At 39.5% G+C, this 22344-nt stretch overlaps 1 protein-coding gene across 1 annotated transcript in view; it reads left to right on the forward strand.

Annotated features, from left to right (window-relative positions):
- dnajc15 (DnaJ heat shock protein family (Hsp40) member C15) overlaps positions 1 to 15898 on the forward strand; it is a 38395-nt gene extending 22497 nt beyond the window's left edge. The window contains exons 3-6 of the mRNA XM_003218635.4: positions 150 to 223; positions 9770 to 9846; positions 10396 to 10466; positions 14212 to 15898. Of these exons, the coding sequence (XP_003218683.2) occupies positions 150 to 223; positions 9770 to 9846; positions 10396 to 10466; positions 14212 to 14282 (293 nt within the window). The 3' untranslated portion in view covers positions 14283 to 15898. The remainder of the gene's footprint in view (positions 1 to 149; positions 224 to 9769; positions 9847 to 10395; positions 10467 to 14211) is intronic.
- The last annotated feature ends 6446 nt before the right edge of the window (positions 15899 to 22344 follow it).

Consider the following 22344-nt stretch of genomic DNA (forward strand, 5'->3'; position numbering starts at 1 on the left):
GCAACAATCTGCATCTTTAGACCAATGAAATAAAAAAAAATTACATGCTTTCCTGTGCCTCCCCCCCCCCCCCCCGGAAATTACTATTATGGCTTGCTTGCTTAGCCGAAGGACAGATGTTAAGTTGCCTTTTCTTTCCATATTTATAGGTCGTTACGCGTTTCATCTCTGGAAACCACTAGAACAAGTTTTCACAGAAACAGCAAGAAAAATCTCAACTGCTGTGAGTTTAATGCTGAGATCTCATTTATGTTTTTTTTAAAAAATGTTAGATGATACCCAGGTGTAAAAATCTAATTCAGGTTAGCTGTTTATTCAAGAGATGAATTGTGAACTGGTCAACAGATGTTTATGCTATAATAGATCAATTTTTAATCTTTTTCACAGTTTTCTTTTTCTTGGAATAGATTAATAGAGCTACTGTTGTTATGTTTTCCAAGTGGCTATGTATAATATATATATGGGGGGAGCACATATGAAGTTTTGATACTTATTTTTGCATCACAAGAACATTTTCTAAGTGTCTTAATATGTTATGCGTTATAGATGAGGGGCACTATAAGTGCAAACTAGGCTCTTTATAGTTCAGATGTCTAATACTGGTAATTTCCTTTATGTTGGTATAATGCATGCTGATTTGCCACCATGGGCATCATTTTTAAAATAATGTATTCTGATAATGGATTGAACTAATAAAGTATTGTTGTAACATGACAGGGATGTTCTAAACCAGGGGTCCCCAAACTAAGGCCCGGGGGCCGGATGCGGCCCTCCAAGGTCATTTACCTGGCCCCTGCCCTCAGTTTTATACTATAATATTTGTATATTAGTTTTAATAATATAATATTGTATATACATATAATATTGATAGAAATATTATAATGTAATACAATGTAATACTAATAATAATACCATATAATAATATTAATTATATATTATATATTACATGTAATATTACTAATAATATTACAATATAGTGGTATAATTCAATATCTATATATATAAAAGAGTGATGGCATCAGGGTAGCGGACAAAACAACAAAAGTAAACACCCCACAACCTCGAAAATTGACAGCACAACCCCTCATCATTCCTCTAGGTTGATACAACAAAAAGAAAAGAAAAATAAAGTCCTAATTAGAGATAGAGGAATAATTGTTTTTATCCAATTGCTGCCAGTTAGAAGGCTAAGCTCCACTCACTTGGTCTCCTAGCAACCCACTCAGCCCAGGGGACCCTTTACCTTAACTACCACCAATTCCTCAATACTTTATTTCCCATACCACCATACTTCGCCACAGCAATGTGTGGCCGGGCACAGCTAGTGTTTATATATATCATGCTGAGTGCATTACAATGGCCATCAGCTGTAATTCAGAATGGAAAGCCTGTTTATACAGGGTGTTTGAAAAAGAACTCCCTAGTAGTAATATATAATGCTAATATTGTTCTATGCTAATAATATAATATATTATATATAGATATAAATTGTAAGCCGCTCTGAGTCCTCTTTGGTGTGAGAAGGACAGGATATAAATGTAGTAAATAATAAATAAATAAATAAATGTTTGACTTAGGCTCGCCCAAAATCTGAAATGACTTGAAGGCACACAACAACAATAATCCTAATTAACTTGACTATCTTGTTGGCCAGAAGCAGGACCACACGTCCCATTGAAATCCTGATCAGTTTGAGTTGGTTAAAATTGTTTTTATTTTTAAATATTGTATTTTTCTTTCATTGTTGCTGTTGTTGTTGTTTTTGCACTACAAATAAGACATATGCAGTGTGCATAGGAATTAGTTCATTTTTTTTCTTCAAATGATCATTCGGCCCCTCAACAGTCTGAAGGATTGTGGACCGGCCCTCTGCTTTAAAAGTTTGAGGACCCCTGTTCTAAACAGTCCTCCGTAGGAAGAATGAGCTAACTGCAATTAGTTGCCTCAAGTAGAATGAGATCACTAAATCAGTACGGTGTACAAAGATTTTGCTTTAGCATATCCCATTCATTCAATGGACCCATTCTAGTTGGAATTGACAACTGAATGTAACTCAAAGGCATGTGTTCCTTTTTTAGTTTGGCCAGATTAGGTGAGCTAGGTTCAAACTGCACAGTCATTTTGATCAGATGTTACAACTATAACTTTTAAATATAACATTTATATATTTGTAATTGCACAATTTAAAGAAGAAAGTACTCTTTTACACAGATACTCTCCAAGAGTATTCACTGGTAACTTGCAATTTTATTTTATTGGTATTAAATGCAGAGAATACAGTTTTCAAAAGCCTTTCTTTATGTCTGAGTTTGAAATGCAAGGGATTTTTTTTCAAAGGACTTCTCAACGTTTCATTTCTATAAATCAAAAGCTATTGATCCACATATATACTTGCTTATTATTTGTATGCCAATAAAAGGACACTGTTATTTGAATTACACCTTTTAAGACCTGAGAGTTAAAAATGGTTTTTAGAAAGTGCAAAAAGATCCTAGGCTTCTCTTTGCTGTTTGCTATTATGTCAAATATGACTTGCTTTTAAAAGATAAAAGTTGGCCTTATCTCCCGAAGCAATGAAACCTCTACAAAAAAAGACAGGAAAGTCTTGTTACATTGATCATGTTTCAAGATCAAATCTGAACCTTTTGTGTCTGTACATGAGACCTTCACAGTAGCCATACAGTGCAGACCAAAGGCAGTATTTGTGATCCAAAGTCTTTTCAAAGTTTATCCTAAGTTTGGGAATAACAGTAAGATCCTTAATTACGAGTTACCCTCTCTGCTTTTTATTCCCTTAATACTCAATGTTCTGCCTCCACGAGCTATTGATGCGGAAGGTGCCTTGATCTTGCTGAGAACACAATACATTTGAATACACAAATGAACAGTAAACAATAATTTAATAAACAACAAAGTTCAAATCTCTCTCCTCTCGGAACGGATTAATAGAGTCTTTGTAAGGAAAGGTGGAAGTCTTGCAGATTTGAGGCTTCCATTTACTTAACTTTATCTTGTGTGATTTCTTCTTTTCCTTTGTTCATCTGCCTCTAGTCACTTCTGGTGAGTGACAGCACTGTGCAGCAATGCACTAAATCAGTGGGACCATCAATACCAAACATACAGCATCAGCCAATAGTATGCCAGTTGTTCCCAACTATAAGGCTTCAGGAAGTTCAATTTAACTTCAGAAAGGCAGATTGTTCAAAATTCTCAGACATGTTAGATGACAAGATCATATTGGTCACCTCAATCTCTGAGGAATATGAGCCCTTCATTGAAATAGTAAAAACCTGCTCACAGGCTTCTTTACTGAGAAGCTGTAGAATACACTACCTTCAGGTCATTACTCCTGATACAGCTGCCTTGTTGGAAGACTATTACAGGTTCCACAATAAAGATCCATTTAGTGAGCAAACTCTTCAGGTAGCTCAGAGCATTTTGTCCTCCATCACTGAAGCCAAGAAAGAACAGTGGATAAAGCTGATAACAGAAGTCCACATGGGCAGGAGCAGTCAGAAGCCGTGGAGGCTGTTAAGATGGTTAAGCAATGATCCCTCACAAACTAATACCCATGCCAACATAAAGGCAGACCAGCTAGCACATCAACTTCTGAAGAATGGGAAACCCAACCTTGCCACCAATGTAGGAAGGAGACCAATACTCTGACAACCAGATAATGATATGCAGCCAAGTTGTTGTCAGAGGCTACTGATAGAGGCTCATTAGCTTTATCATGAAGAATTAAGGGAGTAGCGTTGTTGTCAGTTGTAGTTTCAAACAGGGTGTTTAAGTCAGATATACTCACAGTTCCTTCCCCGAAGAGTTCATCAATTTTCAGTTGTTTAGAAGCCTTGTGGTGCGTTGTTGACTCAGGGCTAGTCCTATTGCGTTTTCTGTTTCCCATTTCCAGGTGAGATAATGAGAGCAACAACCTTCACGAACCTTTTACATCTACTGCATTTGACATGGTTCTCAATAAATGTAAAAATGGCAAAGCAGTTGGCCTGGATGATCTAAGGATGGAACAGTTTTGGTCCAAAAGCAAGGTGCTGGCTGCTGAAGCTGATGAACAACTGCATTGCATTCTGTCAGACCCCCCAAAATCTAAAGAAAAGCAAGAGTCATAGCCATCTTGAAATCAGGCAAAGACCGTAATGATCCAAAAAGCTATAGACCAATCTTCTTGATGTGCCATCTTTACAATGTTCTGAAGAGACTTGTTTTGCATAGAATAATGGAAAAAATAGACCCATGTATGATTCCACAGCAAGCTGGCTTCAGCAAAGGCAAAACTGCACATCACAAGTGTTGAACACAACTCAACACATAGAAGATGGTTTTGAAAGGCAGTAGATTACAGGAGCTGTCTTCGTAGACCTGTCAGCAACTTATGACACTGTAAATCATCACCTTCTATTGAGAAAAACCCACCCACTTCATAGGAAAGCTGCTACAAAACAGGAGCTTTTTTGTTAAATTCCAGGGCCAGAGAAAGAGAACGGACTACCTCAGGGGAGCGTGCTTGCTCCATCAATGTTTAACATTTGCAGAAATGATCAGCCACTGCCAGAAGGCACAGAGTTTCATCTATGCTGATGATAGTGCCATGGCCACCCAAGCAGGGAGCTTTGAAATGGTTTAACAGAAGCTCTCCGAAGCTTTAGGTGCTCTCACTGCCTATTAAAGGGAAAACCAGTTGATTCCTAATCTATCTAAAATACAGACGTGTGCTTTTCACCTTAAAAACAGACAAGCATCTCGAGCTCTGAGGATTACCTGGGAAGGAATCCCACTGGAGCGTTACAGCACACCAAAATTCTTGGGCGTTACCCTGGATCGTGCTCTGACTTACAAGAAGCACTGATTGACTGTCAAGCAAAAAGTGGGTGTGTTCTATGTCAGCCTGTTCAATCTGTATCTGTTCCCACTGTATAGCCTGAGCGTGAAGTTTATGAAGGGAATGATACTTCAGTTGAGAGGCTTGGGCCAGAATTAAGTATTAATGAGAGGCTTGAGCAGCCGGAATTAAGTGTAGATGAGCAAGGTTCAGATGAGAGGCTTGAACCAGGGGAGTTGTCGAGGATGATCTTTCACCAAGTTCTGCAGAGTTACAATCTGGTAGTGATTCAGAGGCTGTTTCTCCAGGTGGCAGCGAGAAGATAATCTTGAACCGAAGGCAGTTTTACAGTAGACATAGAGAAATCTCTTTAAAAATTAGGCACTCTGCTCATTTACAACAGAAAAGAGATAATAATCAGTCAGCTGCCTGGAAGAGGAAAAATGCATTTCTCACGTTCTGGAACTTTGGGGAAGGCTTTTATTGATTCATGTAGTTTTCATTTTCCAGTCAAGGCAACTTTGCTTTACCTCCAAGGTTCCTGTTTTCAAGTGCTCCATGTTTCCAAGGATATTTTCTAGTTCCAGTTGGCCTTTGGGATTTAATGTTTGCTTTTTGAATTACTTTATCCAAGTTTTGCCTATGGTCTTGTTTTGCTATGTTTCCTGTTTTCACCTGCCTTTCTCCATGGAATTTCTACAGTTTGATGGTTTGGATTTAAACTGAAACTTTAAAGATATTCTTTACTGACTACTTTTTGGATTGTACTTTTTATTATTTTTAACTGCTTAACTGCTTGCTGTTTAATCAGCTGGTGTGTTGCTTACAGTCAAAGAGATTTTTGCCTTGGAGTGCGACAGCGTGCTAGAAATAATATCATACGAAAGCTGACTAGCACAACCTGGGGATCACAACCAGACACAGTGAAGACAGTGGATGTGGTTCTTAATGAGACATGCTGCTTTATCACAGGATGTCTACGCCCCACACCACTGGATAAATTATACTGTTTAGCCAGCATTGCACCACCTGACATCTGCTGGAAAGTAGCAGACAGCAATGAAAGGACCAAGGCAGTGACATTTCCAGCTCACCCCCTGTTCGGATATCAGTCAGCATGCCAACACCTTAAATCAAGAAATAGTTTTCTAAAATCTACAGAGATCCTCATAGGAACACCTCAGCAAGCAAGAGTCTATAAGTAGCAGGCTAAAATCCATGTCTGATACTGAATGAGAGATTCCCTCCTGGGCACACAGAAGGCTGGGCAATTTGGAAGGCACTGAACAGATTGCACTCTGGCACCACGAGATGCAGAGCCAACCTTAAGAAATGGGGCTACAAAGTGAAGCCCACAACATGTGAGTGTGGAGAAGAGCAAACCACAGACCACTTATTACAATGCAGTCTGAGCCCCTGCCACATGCACAATAGAGGACTTTCTTATAGTAACACCAGAGGCACTCCCAAGTGGGCCAACTGCTGGTATAATGCCAGGTTTTTAACTTTGTTTATCTTTTCAAATACATTACAACTGTGCCCTTGGTTCACTTCTGACACTATAAATCTCTAGTAATAGAGCTCTGATGTAATGTGCCAATTGTGCTTCCCTCCAGCCTTCCTCTACATCTTCCTACTAGGCATGTGCAAAAAAATAATAATCAGAAAGTGTCGTAAGCTGGATCAGTTTTGTATGATTTGTACATACGATTCGATATCCGACATGAGCGTATGGTACTCGCCAAAAATTAAGAAATCAAAACTTAACCCATACTTTTTGATTTTAGTTTTATAAATCTCGGAAGGCTCCCAAAATCAGTTTCATGTTTAGTACAAAGAAGAAAAGCTCAAAAAGCAAAGCCAAAATGGCTGCATTAGTGCCTGTCTTGCCTTTTGTCTATAAATTAATGGCCTCTCGCCATTAGAAGAGGGGAACAGATGAAGCAGTGTTTGCTGGGAACAGCACAGAATTATGGAAAATGTAGTGTGAGAAGGGAGGAGCGCTAGGCTAGAGAATTCAAAAGGCCTTGCCCTAAACTATATTTCCCAGAATGCAGTGCTTACTCAGCACCAGAAGGATTTACCCCTCCATAACCAACCAGAGTTCCAATAAATTATGATATTTGTTCCTGGGTTGTAAATTTAAATTCCTAATTGTTTCTCTCATAAAAACATGGAGAAAGTTTATTAAACTGCAACATTTTTGTCTTTGTGTGAGGGACATCGTGTTATAGGACATTTTGCTGTAATCTCCAGTCCATCAATTTAACATCGTCATCCAGTTTTTGGTGCAAAAACAAGTTCCTGGGGTAGAACTACTAATTTCAAAGTAAGGACTACACAATTAAACAGGAAATAACACTTTCAAACTAGGAACATGTTTTTTTAATTATTATTATTATTATTATTATTATTATTATTATTATTATTATTATTCAGAGGCTGGGTGGCCTAATGGTTTGGGTCCTACTTATCTTCGTGACCATATCTCCTCCTACGAACAAGCGTGAGATCTAAGATCTTCCAAGGAGGCCCTTCTCGTGCTCCCACCTCTGTCACAAGCACAGTTGGTGGGGATGAGGGAGAGGGCCATCTCAATTGTGCCCCCCCCCCACCTCAGGAACTCTTCTCCAGGGAGGTTAGATTAACCCCCACACTGTCCACCTTCTGTAAAGACTTGAAAACTTGAATGACGGTTTAGCTCCCGATCAGGCCTGCCCAGCCCTAAGTTATTGTTTTGGTTTTTTTTTTCAACACTTTACTCCCAGCCCTGGCCCTATAGTCTGTGTTTTGCACAAGCCCTTGCCTTGCCCTCTCAAATCTGAACATGCCCACTTTTTCCGGCTACTGGTTGTTGATATCAGTTGATTATGTATTTTTACAATGTTTTTACTTTTCTCATTTTAATTGTTTTTATTATATTGCTTATTTGTTATATGTTTTAAATTGTGTTTTACCTTGTAATCCTTGTTTATGCTGGGCTTGGTCCCCATGTAAGCCGCCCCAAGTCCCCTTGGGGAGATGGTGACGGGATATAAGAATAAAATTGTTGTTGTTGTTGTTGTTGTCGTCATCATCATCTGTCAGGGGTGCTTTATTGGTTTCTACATTATGTTTTTTGTTCCTGGGTTATGAATGTCATTTCCTAATTGGTTCTATTATAAAAGCATGGCAAAAGTTTATTAAACTGCAAAAACTTTGTCTTGGTTTGAGGGATATCATGTTATAGAACATTTTGCTATCTAGTCCACCAATTTAACATCATTATCCACCCATTTAACAAAGTTTTCGGCACAAAAACTAAGTTCCCAGTGTAGAACCATTACTTTCAAAGTAAGGACTACACAATTAAACAGGAAATAATACTTTCAAACTAGGAACATATTTTCTTTATTATTAAAAAGTGTTGTTTATAAAAACTTAGAAAATTCTACAAAAGTCCACGGATAAGTGAAAGATTCTGAAATTTGGTGGACTAAGAATGGTAAATGGGTTCTACCAAACTATATGGGTTCATACCAATAGCTTTAAAAATGAGGGAGAAAGGAGACCCTGAAGTTTCCCCAATTATAATAATTATGTGCAATTACTATAACAAAATAGTAATGAAATTTTGTTACTTTTGTTGTAGTAACAATTTTTCACTAACTATATTTTAGAAACACTTCATAAATGAAACGCCAGCACCCCCCCCCCCCTAGTTTTGTAATGATTTTTGAACCATTTTAATGGATTGCACATCCCTACTTCCTACTCCAAAATGGACAATTCTGAGGAAACAATTGGGTTATGAGGCCCCACCCCTGGGGAGGATTCTTAAAGGAGCAGGGACAGGGAATGTCTTAAGGAAAGGGCTAACTACACAGTTCGCTCCCATGGTTATCGGTATTATACAAGAGAATTAGGCTTTTCCTAACTAATAAAGGGCCAAAGTGAGGAGGAAATGGCAGGGGCTTCTGTGAAGGCATGACACTCAGTGAATATATATATTTTTAAGATTTTCACTGATATCTAGTTCAGATCTTCTCAGATTCCCCCCCCCCCCCCTTAGATGTTTTAGACTCAAATTTCTATTATCTTCAGCGAAAATTTTTTTGGTTGATGATGGATTTTGTTTTCCAGCAGATCTGGAGGAAACTGGGCCCAATGAAATTAAAATTCTACTTACAAGTTATATTAATTTTTATAATTGGCTAAATCTTAATTTGAGTTCGTCCATCTCAAACTCATCATTGTAGTCCTTCCACTAATTTCAGTGAAGTAGTTGGGCACCTGGTTAAAATATCTCCCATTAACGTCCTATTGGCTATATTAATGAGACATTTAGACTTTGGGGGCGGGGTTAGAGGTACTGTCATATGTTCACATCCTTCTATAGCATGTACATCAATACATTCGGAAATCAAAGAACAGATTTTAAAGAAGGTGTATTGTGATATATAGAAATACTGAAACCATTTTAGATTATAGCATTTTGGCACTTCGAGGAATTCTGCATCCTGCAGTTTTTCCTAGAGAATATTATTAATGACATTTACAATGCCATGATTGTATATGACACTTGACACATTTTCATTTTTACAAAAGGAAAAAGGGAAAGTAGTTGAAAGACATTTGAGAAGTATTTTTGTATCTCCTATAGGTTTTTTAATAACCAATTAGCAGACTCAAGCAGCTCTTCAGTAAACTGCAGAAATTGTGATCTCAGACAGAGCACCTCCTAAGTTCATTCCAGTTTTCAACCTTCATATCTCAACTGTGCTTAGATTGCAGATGAATGAAAGAAAAGATAAACATGTATGGACATTTCTAGCTTCTCTTGTAGAGCTGAATTCTATTCAGCCATGGTTTTGTGGCTCCATATAAAAATATGCCATCTGCATGAGAGAACATTAATCGATCTAATTATTTTATCTTTCCTGTCTCATACAGAGCCTTTCTTCATATTACAAAGGAGGATTTGAGCAGAAAATGAATAGGCGAGAAGCTAGCCTTATTTTAGGTATAAGGTAAGTGTTCTGTATAAAAAGAACATTGCTTTCATCTGAAATGAAAAATGATATGAAATGTAGGACAGAAATATTCCACTCAATAATTTTAGTTGTGATTAAGCATCTTTTAAAAAGGGCTTGTACACAAAAGTATGTGGATTTTTGTCCCTTTAATAGCAAATGCTTCACTTTTGAATTATGTAGTTATATGTATTAACCTTTACATACTGCCATGGAATTTGCAATGGGCTGTTGACTGAGGAATCTCAGTTCACAGATCTTATCCAAGAAAAGCAGGCTCTGGTCCAAAGATGGGCCTCTATGCAGCTGTTGGCACTGTTTGCAGGTGCTTATGCCAGTGGTCAGACCACCTCTTATGCAAAGGTGGGTGGAACACAGAACAGATAAGCTTTGGGAGATCTTTCTTCTTCAGAAGCGTAGTTTCATCTCCTAACCACCAGATGGCAAGTGCCCCTAGGTTTTTTGCCTCTCAGAAGCGAACAAATGGCTATTTTACAGTTTGCAAGAATAATTACTTATAGTAAGCACATTAATTTATCTTTATAGTCCATCTGCTAGCAAGGACAAGATCAGAACTGCTCACAGACAAATCATGATTTTGAATCATCCTGATAAAGGTATGTTTTTGTATTTCATGAATATTAGCATGCTGCCAGACCCTCCCTCATTACTCAGTGATTGCTCTTGCTTGCTAACTTTACAGTTTCTCTGTGCGAGATGTTTCAAAGCAAAACATCAACTGTTACCTGCAGTATTTTCCGCTTGTACCAAACAGTTTAACATCCAGCCGCTATGAACCGTAGCAGGAAATGTAATGGTTGCCTTTGGGGTCATTCACTAGATCACAAGCCTAACTAGCTGTCAAGAGCGAGTTTGTGGAGCTGATCTGTCAAGCTGCCAGCTTTTGAAGAAGAGGAAATGTTAGTCATGATGCTGTGAAAACATCCACATCTACTTGTATAGGATCTTTGCAACTATATATAGACAAACGAAACATTTTTAAACAGAATGTGGTAGAAATGATAAATATATATACTAGATTTTAGTGCTCTTAAAAACGATAAAGCCAAGAACAGATGTTTTAACTAGCCAGGTTTTTAATGTAAACGTATCTCCCCCCCCCCCCAAAAAAGCTCTTATTATAACTTTAACTACACTACAGCTGGTTGAGAAGGGAAAGCCCATATGTTCGTTGCTGTTTGTACTTTGATACAACAGATGGCTGAGAGTTGCACAGTATTTAAAAAGCCAGAAAGGGGAAAATCAAGATTTTTTATATCTGTTTGACAGATTTGTAGTTTATTCTTTGTCATTTCAGGAGTATAAAATTAATTCTGACCTCATTAAGGTGAAAGGTATGGATTACAGACAATGTTGGTTTTCCAATGGTTATTTTTAACTTAATTAGCCATTAGATTTACAGTGTGTATCCAGATTGAGTCAGCCATAGAATAAAACATTTATGGGTGTGAAGAATTGTAATTGTGATGAAACAGTGATCAGAATACTGAGAGTCTGCACTTAATTCTGCATTATTGTAGTGTAGCTTCACTCCTGGGAGAGTTGCAAATAGCAAGTCTGGCTTGCACCTGATGCCATTTTTGAAGGGGCTTTGTCTCAAAGTAAGCATATTGCAGTTGTAACTCAGTCCTTAGCAACGACTTAAGTGAGCATCTGGCACAGTCTCCCTTTGCTCCTTTCCACCTCATCCATCTCTTCTGGTCCTTTGTAAACATTCCCAGGCAGCAAATGCATTTTACATTTTTAGGTCCAATGTCAGAGTTTTTTCCTGACCTGTTTCATAGGAGTTTTCCCAGTCCAGGTCTTCACAGATGGATATGAATATTCAAGCATTTTTAAGGAGTCAGACCTTCACTAAGACATTAGTTCTGGCATCAGTCAGTGCTAAGAACACTCAGTGTAATTGCCCACAATGGAAATACTAGAGGTACAGTGTCCAGGTACTTTTTTGGAGGTTTGAATGAAGTCTGTAAAAAAAGATGTTGAGTAATTTCAAAAAGGAAAAAGCATTTAGAAATGTAAAGTAGCAACAGCAGGAGTTTTAGTGGATCAGAAGCTTCTTGAACTAGCAGTAGAACGAATGAGTTTCAGCAGTTACAGAAGCAAAGTCAAGCTTTAAAAGTTATAAAAGACTTATTGAAATAATTACATAGGAAAGTAAGGGCCTAGCTATCTAACTATCTATCTTTCTGGAGATACTCTGTCTCTCTCCATGCTCACAGGAAAATAACAAAATGGAAGGCTTAGGGGCTTTCCATGAGGTTTGGAAACTTTGAATAAAAAGAGGCATGTTCCTGAGGACTATCAGTGTAACAAACAGAAATGTAGGAGAATAGAGAGACAAGCAGATAAAGTGACAATGGGGGAAGGGCTTTTCCTACCAGCTAATTCATCTGCCTGTCTATTCCCTTGATGGACTATAAACTTGTGTAGGATGTGACTGAGTTCCAACAAGAGGAATACACAAATATTCAATAGACACAGGTAGTGTTAACACTTCTCTGTGTTTGTTCTTCTCTATCGAACCTGGTAACATATATTACTTCGAAACTTAGTTTGTAAATTTTTACACATGTCATTGTACAGTTCTTTGTTCCTTATTTTCAGTGTAGCCAGTGTTTTCAATGTAGTGTAGAGCAAGCTTCTCAGCACTAGTAATGTTTGATGTACAGAGGATATGCTTAAGACTACACGAGGAGCAACATCTGGAATTCTCTCAGTGCCATTTATGTCTTTGCCGTGGTGATACCCTAATCATTTTGTAGGAGTGTCTTAGACAAGTAAGATTATTTGACTAACAGTCAATACTATATTATGTACGTAAATAAAGGATACAACTAGTTTATTTCCTGTTCCTTACCCATATTGATCTGGTCCTAAGACTTTTAATGGATGGTAAAGCATGTGTGGGTATTGTAGATCTGGATGTGGTCAATGATCTGGCATTTGGAAATGCAGCCATGTCTCACATTTTGACCATTCATCTCACTGTTTTTCTGATGGAAAAAAAAATTACTGACTGCATTTCATGCTAGATCATCCCACAGTTATATGGCTTTATATATGTAAGTCTGTATTTTTAAGTCTTGTACCAAGACATAACATTTATGTACTTCATGTGGTCCCACATTGAGCTTCAAAGAGTTCTTAATCTATGCTTTGGTCTGTGTGCAAAGTTTGTGTTCTTTTTTTACAGCTCTAAACAGTTGCTGGTGGCTGAGGAAAGAATGTCCAGCTCATGAGTTTGTGAAAGAATTTTTTTAAAGATAACCAGAGATTTCACATATATCTTGTGTCTCGTATTAATCACCTCTAAAACTGAGTTTGCACTGGTGCTTTCACATGATGGCATTCCTCTGAACATCTGCTTAGAAAATGTTGTGCACATGGCCGTGTTGCAGAAAGTGTTCATCTTCACAGGCAAACACCTAGGTGTGTGCGATTGCAAGTCGTGGCAGCAGATCTTTGGATCTTTTCAGCAGCAGGAGGCAGATGGTTGGCACTCAAGGGAAGAGTAAAAAAACAAACAAACACCAAGACTGCTGAACTGTAATCAAATTGTTAGATGGACTGGAAAGCAATGACAGTGTTGAAAACTGGGAAGAGGAAGGCATTCTGTGTTTTAAATAGGTTTATTGTGATTCTCTTGGCTGGTGTGTCTTTGCCTTTCAATCAAGAATGGAACACTTAATAAATCTGCATTAAAAGTATTCCCACCAGCATTGTATTCAAGGATGTTATCAAAATATTAAAAGAATTTACTGGAGAGACATAAAATACCTCTGGTTTTGAGCTATTAAGTGCACATCAAAATGGCTAATTCTGTAGAACTGATAGTGAGAAAGAAATTCTTAAGTATTCACATTAAAGATGGAACTAGTCTGCTGCGTAATATCTGCACTTGGCCAAAAATTCTTGAAAGACATCATTAGTGCTTCATTCTGATGTGTTAGTAGACAGTACATGATTTTCAAATCCTGTGGGGCTTTTAAAGAAGTAACAGGATGATTCCCACAAGCAGCTCCTGGGTGTGCATAAATAAATGTAACATTATGCATGGAGCCTGCAGTGTAATGTAGCACTTCAAAGTTTTGCCCGTGGATCTTCTAGAACACTAATTCCTCAGTCAGACATGACACAAGGCTATGGATCGGAGCACAGGCAAGACCTATGGGAGCTCTCCTGTGCCTTTGAAAAGGCATTCATTTGAAATTGTGTCAAATTCTTGCATGAAACTTAATTTGTGAAAAGATGTGTAAAATGTATTTCCATAACAAGAGATCATGGTGTTAGGGTAAATCCATTGTAATTATGGTGATCTTTCTTCTTCTTTTTCTTTAGGTGGCTCTCCCTACTTAGCAACAAAAATCAATGAAGCAAAAGACTTGCTGGAATCCAGCAATAAACATTAGGACAGCAGGATTTCTCTTTAAGAACTGCAGAACTTCTGATTATATGTGCAAAACTTGAAATGAGCCACCAAAAGATTTCCAGCGCAGTTGATTCCTGTTGAATACTGGACAAAATTATTGACGTCTGCAGCTGTTAATTGTTCCACAAACACTCAAGATGCCGTTTCATGATTGAATAATAAAAGTCAGCTCTGCGTTTGGAATTTCACTTGTGCAGTTCTTGCAGGAAAAGTTCATTACATGATACTACATTTGAATCATGACTGCAGCCTACAGAAAAGATTCACGATCAGTGCCATGACGTTTCACAGTTCCACCATGCAGAGCTACACAACACCTCATCTCTCACAATCCACACAAATGTCTTATTCCTGCCTTCCTCCCACAGCATGGCTACGTATTAGCCAATGCAGAGCTGCAGTAGCTGCAGAGAAGAAACATCTAATTCTGTCCCTATAACAGAGTGAGTTACATTGATAAAGCCAGGAAAAGGGGGGAGGGGATTGCATAGTTCTCTCCGCAAGAATTTTCTGAACTACGATCTATTAACTATTAAATATACAAGAGCCCTGTTCCATAGCCTACCTGCCAACCCTAAAGACTACCCAAAAGACTTACAAGAGTGGTATAGAGAGAGTGCTGTGGTGGAAGTATAGATTTCTTTACAAAAGAAAGTGGCGATTGAACATGGCAAAAACCCACTTGCTTTTCAGCCTAAAGATTTTCTTACTTAGCTTTCCCCAGCATCTGTCACTTAATAATGATGGAGAAGTGCTGACCCAACTGTTCTCCAGAATATTATGGGACAATATTATGGGATCAACAAATTTTGTTGATCTCGAGTAATTATCATCTGTGAATATTGTTTTCAAGCTGATGACATTGTACTCTTTTTAGTGCTATTTCCTGTAACAGTTGCATTCCTTTTTGTCAGTTCCCAGTATCTTCACAATATTAATTTTAGACAGAGCTTTTATGACTACTCACCCTTGCACACTGAGCACCTTCACAGTCGGTGAAATATCTACTTTTTAAAATAATGTTGTAATCTATCTTTAATAGATTTACTGTTGAAACTTGCAGGCAATAGTACTCAAGAGTCATGATAATGCTTGTTTTATTGAATGTACTTTTCATTTGTGTTTATCTTCCCCTGATAAAAGTTCTACAGCTTATTGTACTTATTATCCACAGGTTATTTTATTTTTCTACTATATGATATATTTTTGACAGTTTCTACAGCAGACTAATTTAAAAAGTGCCTTTAAATGATTGCCTGAATATCTTGGCTGCACACTGAAAGCTTGATTTACCTTTCACTAATAAGGGAGCTGTGAGAAGAAATGCAAAAGTTTCTTTGTTCCTACTGCAATCTGTATGCTATCTGGCATCTTGCCCAAATGCGCAATTTCTCTGGTAGGCAATGAAAATGTTCTTCTGACCCATTTTATGATTCGATGACTGTTGCTGTTCCCATCTAAATGTCCTGTTTTGTTGCTAGGCTAGGGGAAATAATTTATTAAAAATTCACATAAAAATTTAATGGAAACATAAATACACATAAAACTGTTAATATTCTTTTCTGCTTTAAATTAAACATCCCTTTATTTGTGTTACTACCTTTTGTCTTTTCTTCATCCTCTTACATCATATTAAGTATTCCCCTCTCAGCATGGGTGCAGCATTTTTGACTTCTCATGAAGATTGGGAAAGGGCTTTATCACATCATCATCATTATATAGTCCAACATGGTGTTTTACAAGTAAAAGAACACAACATTCTCTGCCCTAAGGCTTACATCCATTTATAGCATGACAAAAAAGGAACAAGATAGAATATGGGAGGGGATTAAGTCCAGCAAATACTACTTCTTGTGCTTCTACCTTTATAACATTCCAAATTAGATTTCTATTCACATTCATTTTTGGTTTAGATTACAAAGTCTTCACACATATAAATCAATTTAGCTACTTACACCATAAGCAGTGGGATCATTGGGTATCCAACATACTATTTCTAAGATCCTGGAGCAGGTGATTATCTGGATCCATTCCAGTCTGGCTTCAGACCTGGACATGGTATAGAAACAGCTTTGGTTACTTTGTTGGATGATCTATGGGGAGAGCTTGATGGGGGGGGGGGTGACCCTGTTAATTCTGTACCTCTCAGCAGCCTTTGATACCATCGATCATTGTATCCTGGAAAGGTTCAAAGGGATGTGGGTAGGAGGCACTGTACTACAGTGGTTCCAGTCCTTCCTCACGGGCCGGTCCCAGAAGGTGGTATTGGGGGAGTCCTGCTCGACCTCATGGCTGGTGAGCTGTGGGGTCCCACAGTTAACTATCTCTGATGTTATTTAACTGTTGTGTCCCAGAGAGACACCAACTGAATATATCAGCAAGCAGTTTATTGAAAATATATATATATATATATGCCAAGCAATAAAAAGGATTAAAAGGTAAAGTCTCAAAAGGTTTCTTCAAAACATCAGCAATAGTCCACCACTTCCAAGGTACAGGAATAAATCACAAGGTTCAAGGTTGTAAAATCCAAAAACAAAGCAGAGTAAATCCCAAAAGACAAGGCATGAACTTAGTAAACTGGAACCAGGAAAAATACACTTGGATTCAAAGAGCAAAACTTGACAAGAACCATGAATCAAAATCCATATAGGAAACTTAGAGCATGAACAGGCATGACTGACTTGAAGCACCAATGTTGACCCTAATGAAGTAACAGGTTTTTTCCTTTGCCTTAATAATTCTCCTCTCCTGAGAAAAAGACATTTCGTTTCACTTTCTCAGCAGATAATTTATCTGCTCTTTTTTCTCGAAGACGAACTGACCGACAGTGAAGCTGGGAATTCTCTCTCTGATTACAAAAGTCTTGCCTCCTATCTGCCAGCTCATTACCCTCTGCGGCTGCATCTGTATCTAAAGAATCTCCCTTAAAAAAGCCCCTTTCAGGAATTTGGCCTTGAGGCTCCGGTCTCTGTTCTATAGAAGCCTCTGGCTCTAAGGCAAGCCTGTCAGGACCATCATCCCCATTGCAATCAGAAACCTCATTGACATCAGGCATTAACACAGGTAACACAGGCTGAACTACAACATTAACATCTACCTGAAGCCGCTGGGAGAGATCATCTGGAGTTTTGGAGTTTGGTATCTGTATGCAGATGATGCCCAACTCTACTACTTTTCACCCAATGCCAAGGAAGTGGTCCTGCCCTTGAACCATTGTCTGAAGGCAGTGATGGACTGGATGAGGGTGAATAAGTTGAAGCTCAATCCTGACAAGATGGAGGTACTACTGGTGTCTCAGAAGATGGACCTGGGAGTGGCATTCCAACCTGAGCTGGACGGGGTTACACTCCCCTTGAAACCTCAGGTGTGCAGTTTGATGTCATCCTAGACTCCGCTTTAAACCTGGAGGCCCAAGTGGTGGCAGTGACTAGGTCAGCCTTTGCACAGTTAAAGCTAGTGCGCCAACTGCGCCCGTTCCTGGAGACATTGGACTTGGCCACAGCGCTGCATGCGTTGATTATATCCAGATTGGATTATTGCAATGCACTCTACGTAGGTCTGTCCTTGAAAATGAATGAAATTACAGTTCATTCAAAGAGCTGTAGCTCGACTTCTAATGGGAGCCGACTTCGGGGAGTGCACCACACCTATCCTGAAGCAGCTCCATTGGTTGCCTGTCCATTTCCGGGCGCAATTCAAGGTGCTGGTTATCACCTATAAAGCCCTTTATAGCTTTGGTCCAGACTACCTGAAGCACTATGTCCCTTGTTACATCCTAGGGCAAGCACTCAGATACAGTGGGGAAACACTCATTGTCACATGTGCTCCTACCAGTATGCTCTACAGCACGAGAGAAGGATCCTTTTCGGGTGCAGCCCCTGCTCGCTGGAACACCCAGAAGAATTAAGAGCAGCACCATCTCTACTTAGCTTTAGGAAAGGGGCCAAGACCTTTCTATTTAAGAAAGACTGAGTGATACATTGTGGGATTCCCGGGAATTTTAGTCTGTACGTAACGGGTGGAGATAGTGGAGATAGTTACGGATAAGAATTTTATTGGTTTTATTTTATGTTTTTACCATGATCTTATTTTATTGTTTAAAAATTTTAATTGTTGAAATTTGAATGTTTTTTTTATGTTGTAAGCCGCCTTGAGTCCGCAATGCGGAGAAAGGCGGGGTAGAAATACTCTCAATAAATAAATAAGGAAAATGAGATAGTTTTCAAGATCAGTGCTTGGAAAAACAAAATCCAAATGGTCAGGGAGTTTTATAAGAAAGGCAACATTCAGTTCTTAAATTTATAGCTTATCTGTTCACTACAAGGGAAAGCAGCTTACAGCTGTAAAACGCAAAAGTATACTCCTAAGGCAAATCACAAAAAAGAAAATAACATGAAATAATGGTCATGACCCGCTGGATACAACTTCTATCAAAAACAATTGAAGGCAATGTAAAAGCCAAACGTCTGTCTTCAACAAGCACGACTTTGCCTATTGGCAGCAGGCCATTGCAGCTGGAACTGGGCTGGCCTTCCTTGGCAATCCCCCCCCGCGTTCCGTTGCTCATGGTAGTGAAAAAGAATTAAAAGCCCTTCCTCGGGATGTCAAAACGAACTGTCATGAAGTTCTTGCAGCCTGATTCCAAAATTATACCCAATATTTGAACTATACCCTTAAGCAGACCATTGCTGGAGCCAATTAAATATCTGTTCAGTGGAAGTCTTGCATCTTGTTGCGGTAGCAAGTTGAACTGGCAAATGTTTTTGAATGCTTTCCTATATAAAGTGTCACAGTAGTTAAGGCATGTATCACTTTATCCTGTTCTGACCATGGATATCCCTAGAGCAGAGTTTCTCAAACAGTGCTCCTCCAGATGTTTTAGATTTCAGCTCTCACAATTCCTAACAGCTGGTAAGCTGGCTTGATTTCGGAGAGCTGAAGTCCAAAATACCTTTGAGAAACACTGTTCTAAAGCAATGAAATGCTTTCCAGTTATCAAAGGGGTCATTCAAGGTTGTATTTTATAACTCTTCTCTGTTTAACTTGTATGCTGAACAGCTCGTGTAAAGCTGGATCAGACTCAGAAGACAGCAGAGTGAAAATTTGAGGAAAGAACATCAACAATTTTAGATAGCAGAGAACCTCAAAGACTTGGAACGATTACTGAGCAAAGTCAGTGAAGAAAATGCAAAGGTATTCCCTACTTCCATGTGAGCGTGCATCGGGTGGATTGCAAGCAAACTGGTGTTCCTGAGAAGGATCAATAACAGCCGATTCAATGTTTGTTGATGTTTAATAGAGCCCCCGGTGGCACAGCAGGTTAAACCACTGAGCTGCTGAACTTGCTGACCAAAAAGTTGGCGGTTCGAATCCAGGGAGTGGGGTGAGCTCCCTCCCTTAGCCCCAGCTTCTGCCAATCTAGCAGTTCGAAAACATGCAAATGTGAGTTGATCAATAGATACCACTCCATGGGAAGATAATGGCGCTCCATGCTTAGAAATGGAGAAGAGCATCAACTCCCAGGGTCGGACATGACTAGATTTAATGTCAGGGGAAAACCTTTACCTTTACTTTACTGATGTTTAATAATTAGCACTATCATAATAATTCTGAGCAGGATCAGCTAGATACGAAACGTGATCCAGTTTTGCCAAATCATTTCAGGAGGAGCGCCAGTCCCTCATACTAGTTGCGGGAGAGCTTGAGCTTCTTCTGGGGACCCATGTTTAAAATTCAAAGTATAAATGTCCAGGAAATGATCGTCTAATCTGTACTAATTCCTAAACCTAAAATGTATTTCATGCTATGTGTATTCCTGAAGCATTCCTGGGGGAAGAAAACACTTTGTAATGTCTTTGAGAGATACTCAAGTTGTGTTGAGTCTCTCGGCACTGGAAGTAAAGCCCTGTGGCAATAGCAGCTACCTGAGAGGCTGCTCCACGGGCTCTTGATGGCTAAGCAGAATTCATAGAGAAAACAGTCAGACATTTTTTGAAATTGACAACTGGGAAAAATTGTGAGGAAACAAAGCAGAGAAAAAGATCTTTCAGTTGTAGGAAACAAAGCTACAGGCTTGTTAATAGCCTGGAAAACAACATCTTGTGTAAAGTATTAAAAAATAAAATAAAAATTCAATGAATGAATTCCTACCAGTTGCTGATCTTGTTTCCAACACAAATGTGAGACAGTACACTTAATATTTCTGCAATAGTGAGAATTTTATCTTTGCAGGGGCACAAAGAAAAAAAAATGCAAGGTTGAAATCTACCTTATGATAACCCTATGAATGAGAGACGTCCAAGTCACTTTATTGCCCACAGCCCTGCTCAGGACTTGCAGACTCACAGCCATAGCTTCCTTGATTAGCCTGGAATGTGATCTTTGCTAAACAGACCAAGAGCCTTTGTTTAACATTAAAAAGTACACATATAGAAAGAACAGAGATCCACCTAATTCCTGAAGTCTTTTAAGTGTGCAATCCAAATTGAACACAGTAGTTCAGTAGTTAGCTGAGAATAAGGTCTCAGACCAATGAGGCAGCAGACTCTGCTGCACCACAGCTTGGACTATTAGGCTTGGACATTAATTTGATAATATTTAATGGAGAGTTGGGAAAATTAATTAATTAGCACAAACACTGATAAGTGAAATTGTTCAATTCACTAAATTATTGTTAATTAACTTGTTGATTGATATGTTATCTTAGAGTCAGATATTAGGATTTAAACAGAATGGTTTGGAGGGTTTTATGCTGCTGATTTTATATTGCTACTGATGGTTTTGTGGGTCTATTTTTGTTCTTTCAGAATTGTCTGCCATCAACTTGAAATCTACCCCCACTCCAAATCTGGTGCTTCTTGGTTTTGCTCGAAAATTGCAATCACATCCTTCCAAATACACATAAATAGTCAGCTCAACACTGAACAACCCCCCTTCACTTTCTTAGAATGGTAACTGGAAGTGTCACAGCTATTCCTATGGTGCAACTACAATGTAGAATTAACACAGTGTGACACCACTTTAGTTGCCATGGCTTAAAGCAGTAGTTCCCAAACTTATTTGGCCTCCCGCCTCCTTTCCAGAAAAAATATAACTCAGCGCTCCCTGGAAATGGGGGCGTGGCTTAGAGGGGTGGGCATGGTTCCTGCTCAAGAGGGCGAGGCTGAGCCCTGGTCCAAGATGCAGGGCTGAGAGGGGGAGGTGGGCGGGGCCACAAATGGGCGGCCAGGACTGAGATGGACGGAGTTACGAGCTGTGAGGCAGGGCTGAGCTTCTATCCCTGTCCTGCGGTGCCTGCCAGGGCACAGGGGCGGGGCTAGAGGAGGGGGCAGGGCCTCTTCCCAAGTGCCTGATGAGGCTGAACCTCCATACCCCGTCCCCGTGTTCTAAGAAGCGCCTCAGGGGAGGTATACAAAGGCTTAGCCCTGTCTCACGCTCTTGGGAAGAGGCCCCGCCCCCGCCCCAGCCCTGCCCTTTAGTCCTAAAAAGGCCTCTCAGGAGAAATATAGAGGCTCAGCCCTGTCTCAGGCTCTTGGAAGGAGGCCCCACCCTCTTCCCTAGCTCTGCCCTCTGTGTCCCAACAAGCGCCTCAGGAGAGGTATAGATTCCCAGCTTTGTCTCGGGCTCTTGGGAAGAAGCCACGCCCACTCCTCTAGCTCCGCCCCCTGTGTCCTAACAGGCATCTTAGGTGCTCAGCCCTGTCTCTGGCACTTGGGAAGAGGCCCTGCCCCTCCCGTGGCCCCGCCCCGTGTCCTAATAGGTGCCATCACCGCCCGCCAGATCGCCACCAGGGGGCGGTAGCGCCCACTTTGGGAATCACTGGCCTAAAGCTATGGAATCCTGGGAGATGTTGTTTCACAAGATCTTTAGCTTTCTCTGCCATGGAGTGCTAGTACCGCATTCTATGGCAGTTAAAAGTATTGATACACCCTATGACAGTGATAGCCGACCTATGACACGCATGTCAGCACTGACACGCCTAGCCATTTTTGCTGACACGCTGCCGCGTGCAGATTAATTGGATGACTAATGTCTTTTGT

Source organism: Anolis carolinensis, chromosome 3 (assembly GCF_035594765.1).
Source record: "Anolis carolinensis isolate JA03-04 chromosome 3, rAnoCar3.1.pri, whole genome shotgun sequence".
Lineage (NCBI taxonomy): Eukaryota > Metazoa > Chordata > Lepidosauria > Squamata > Dactyloidae > Anolis > Anolis carolinensis.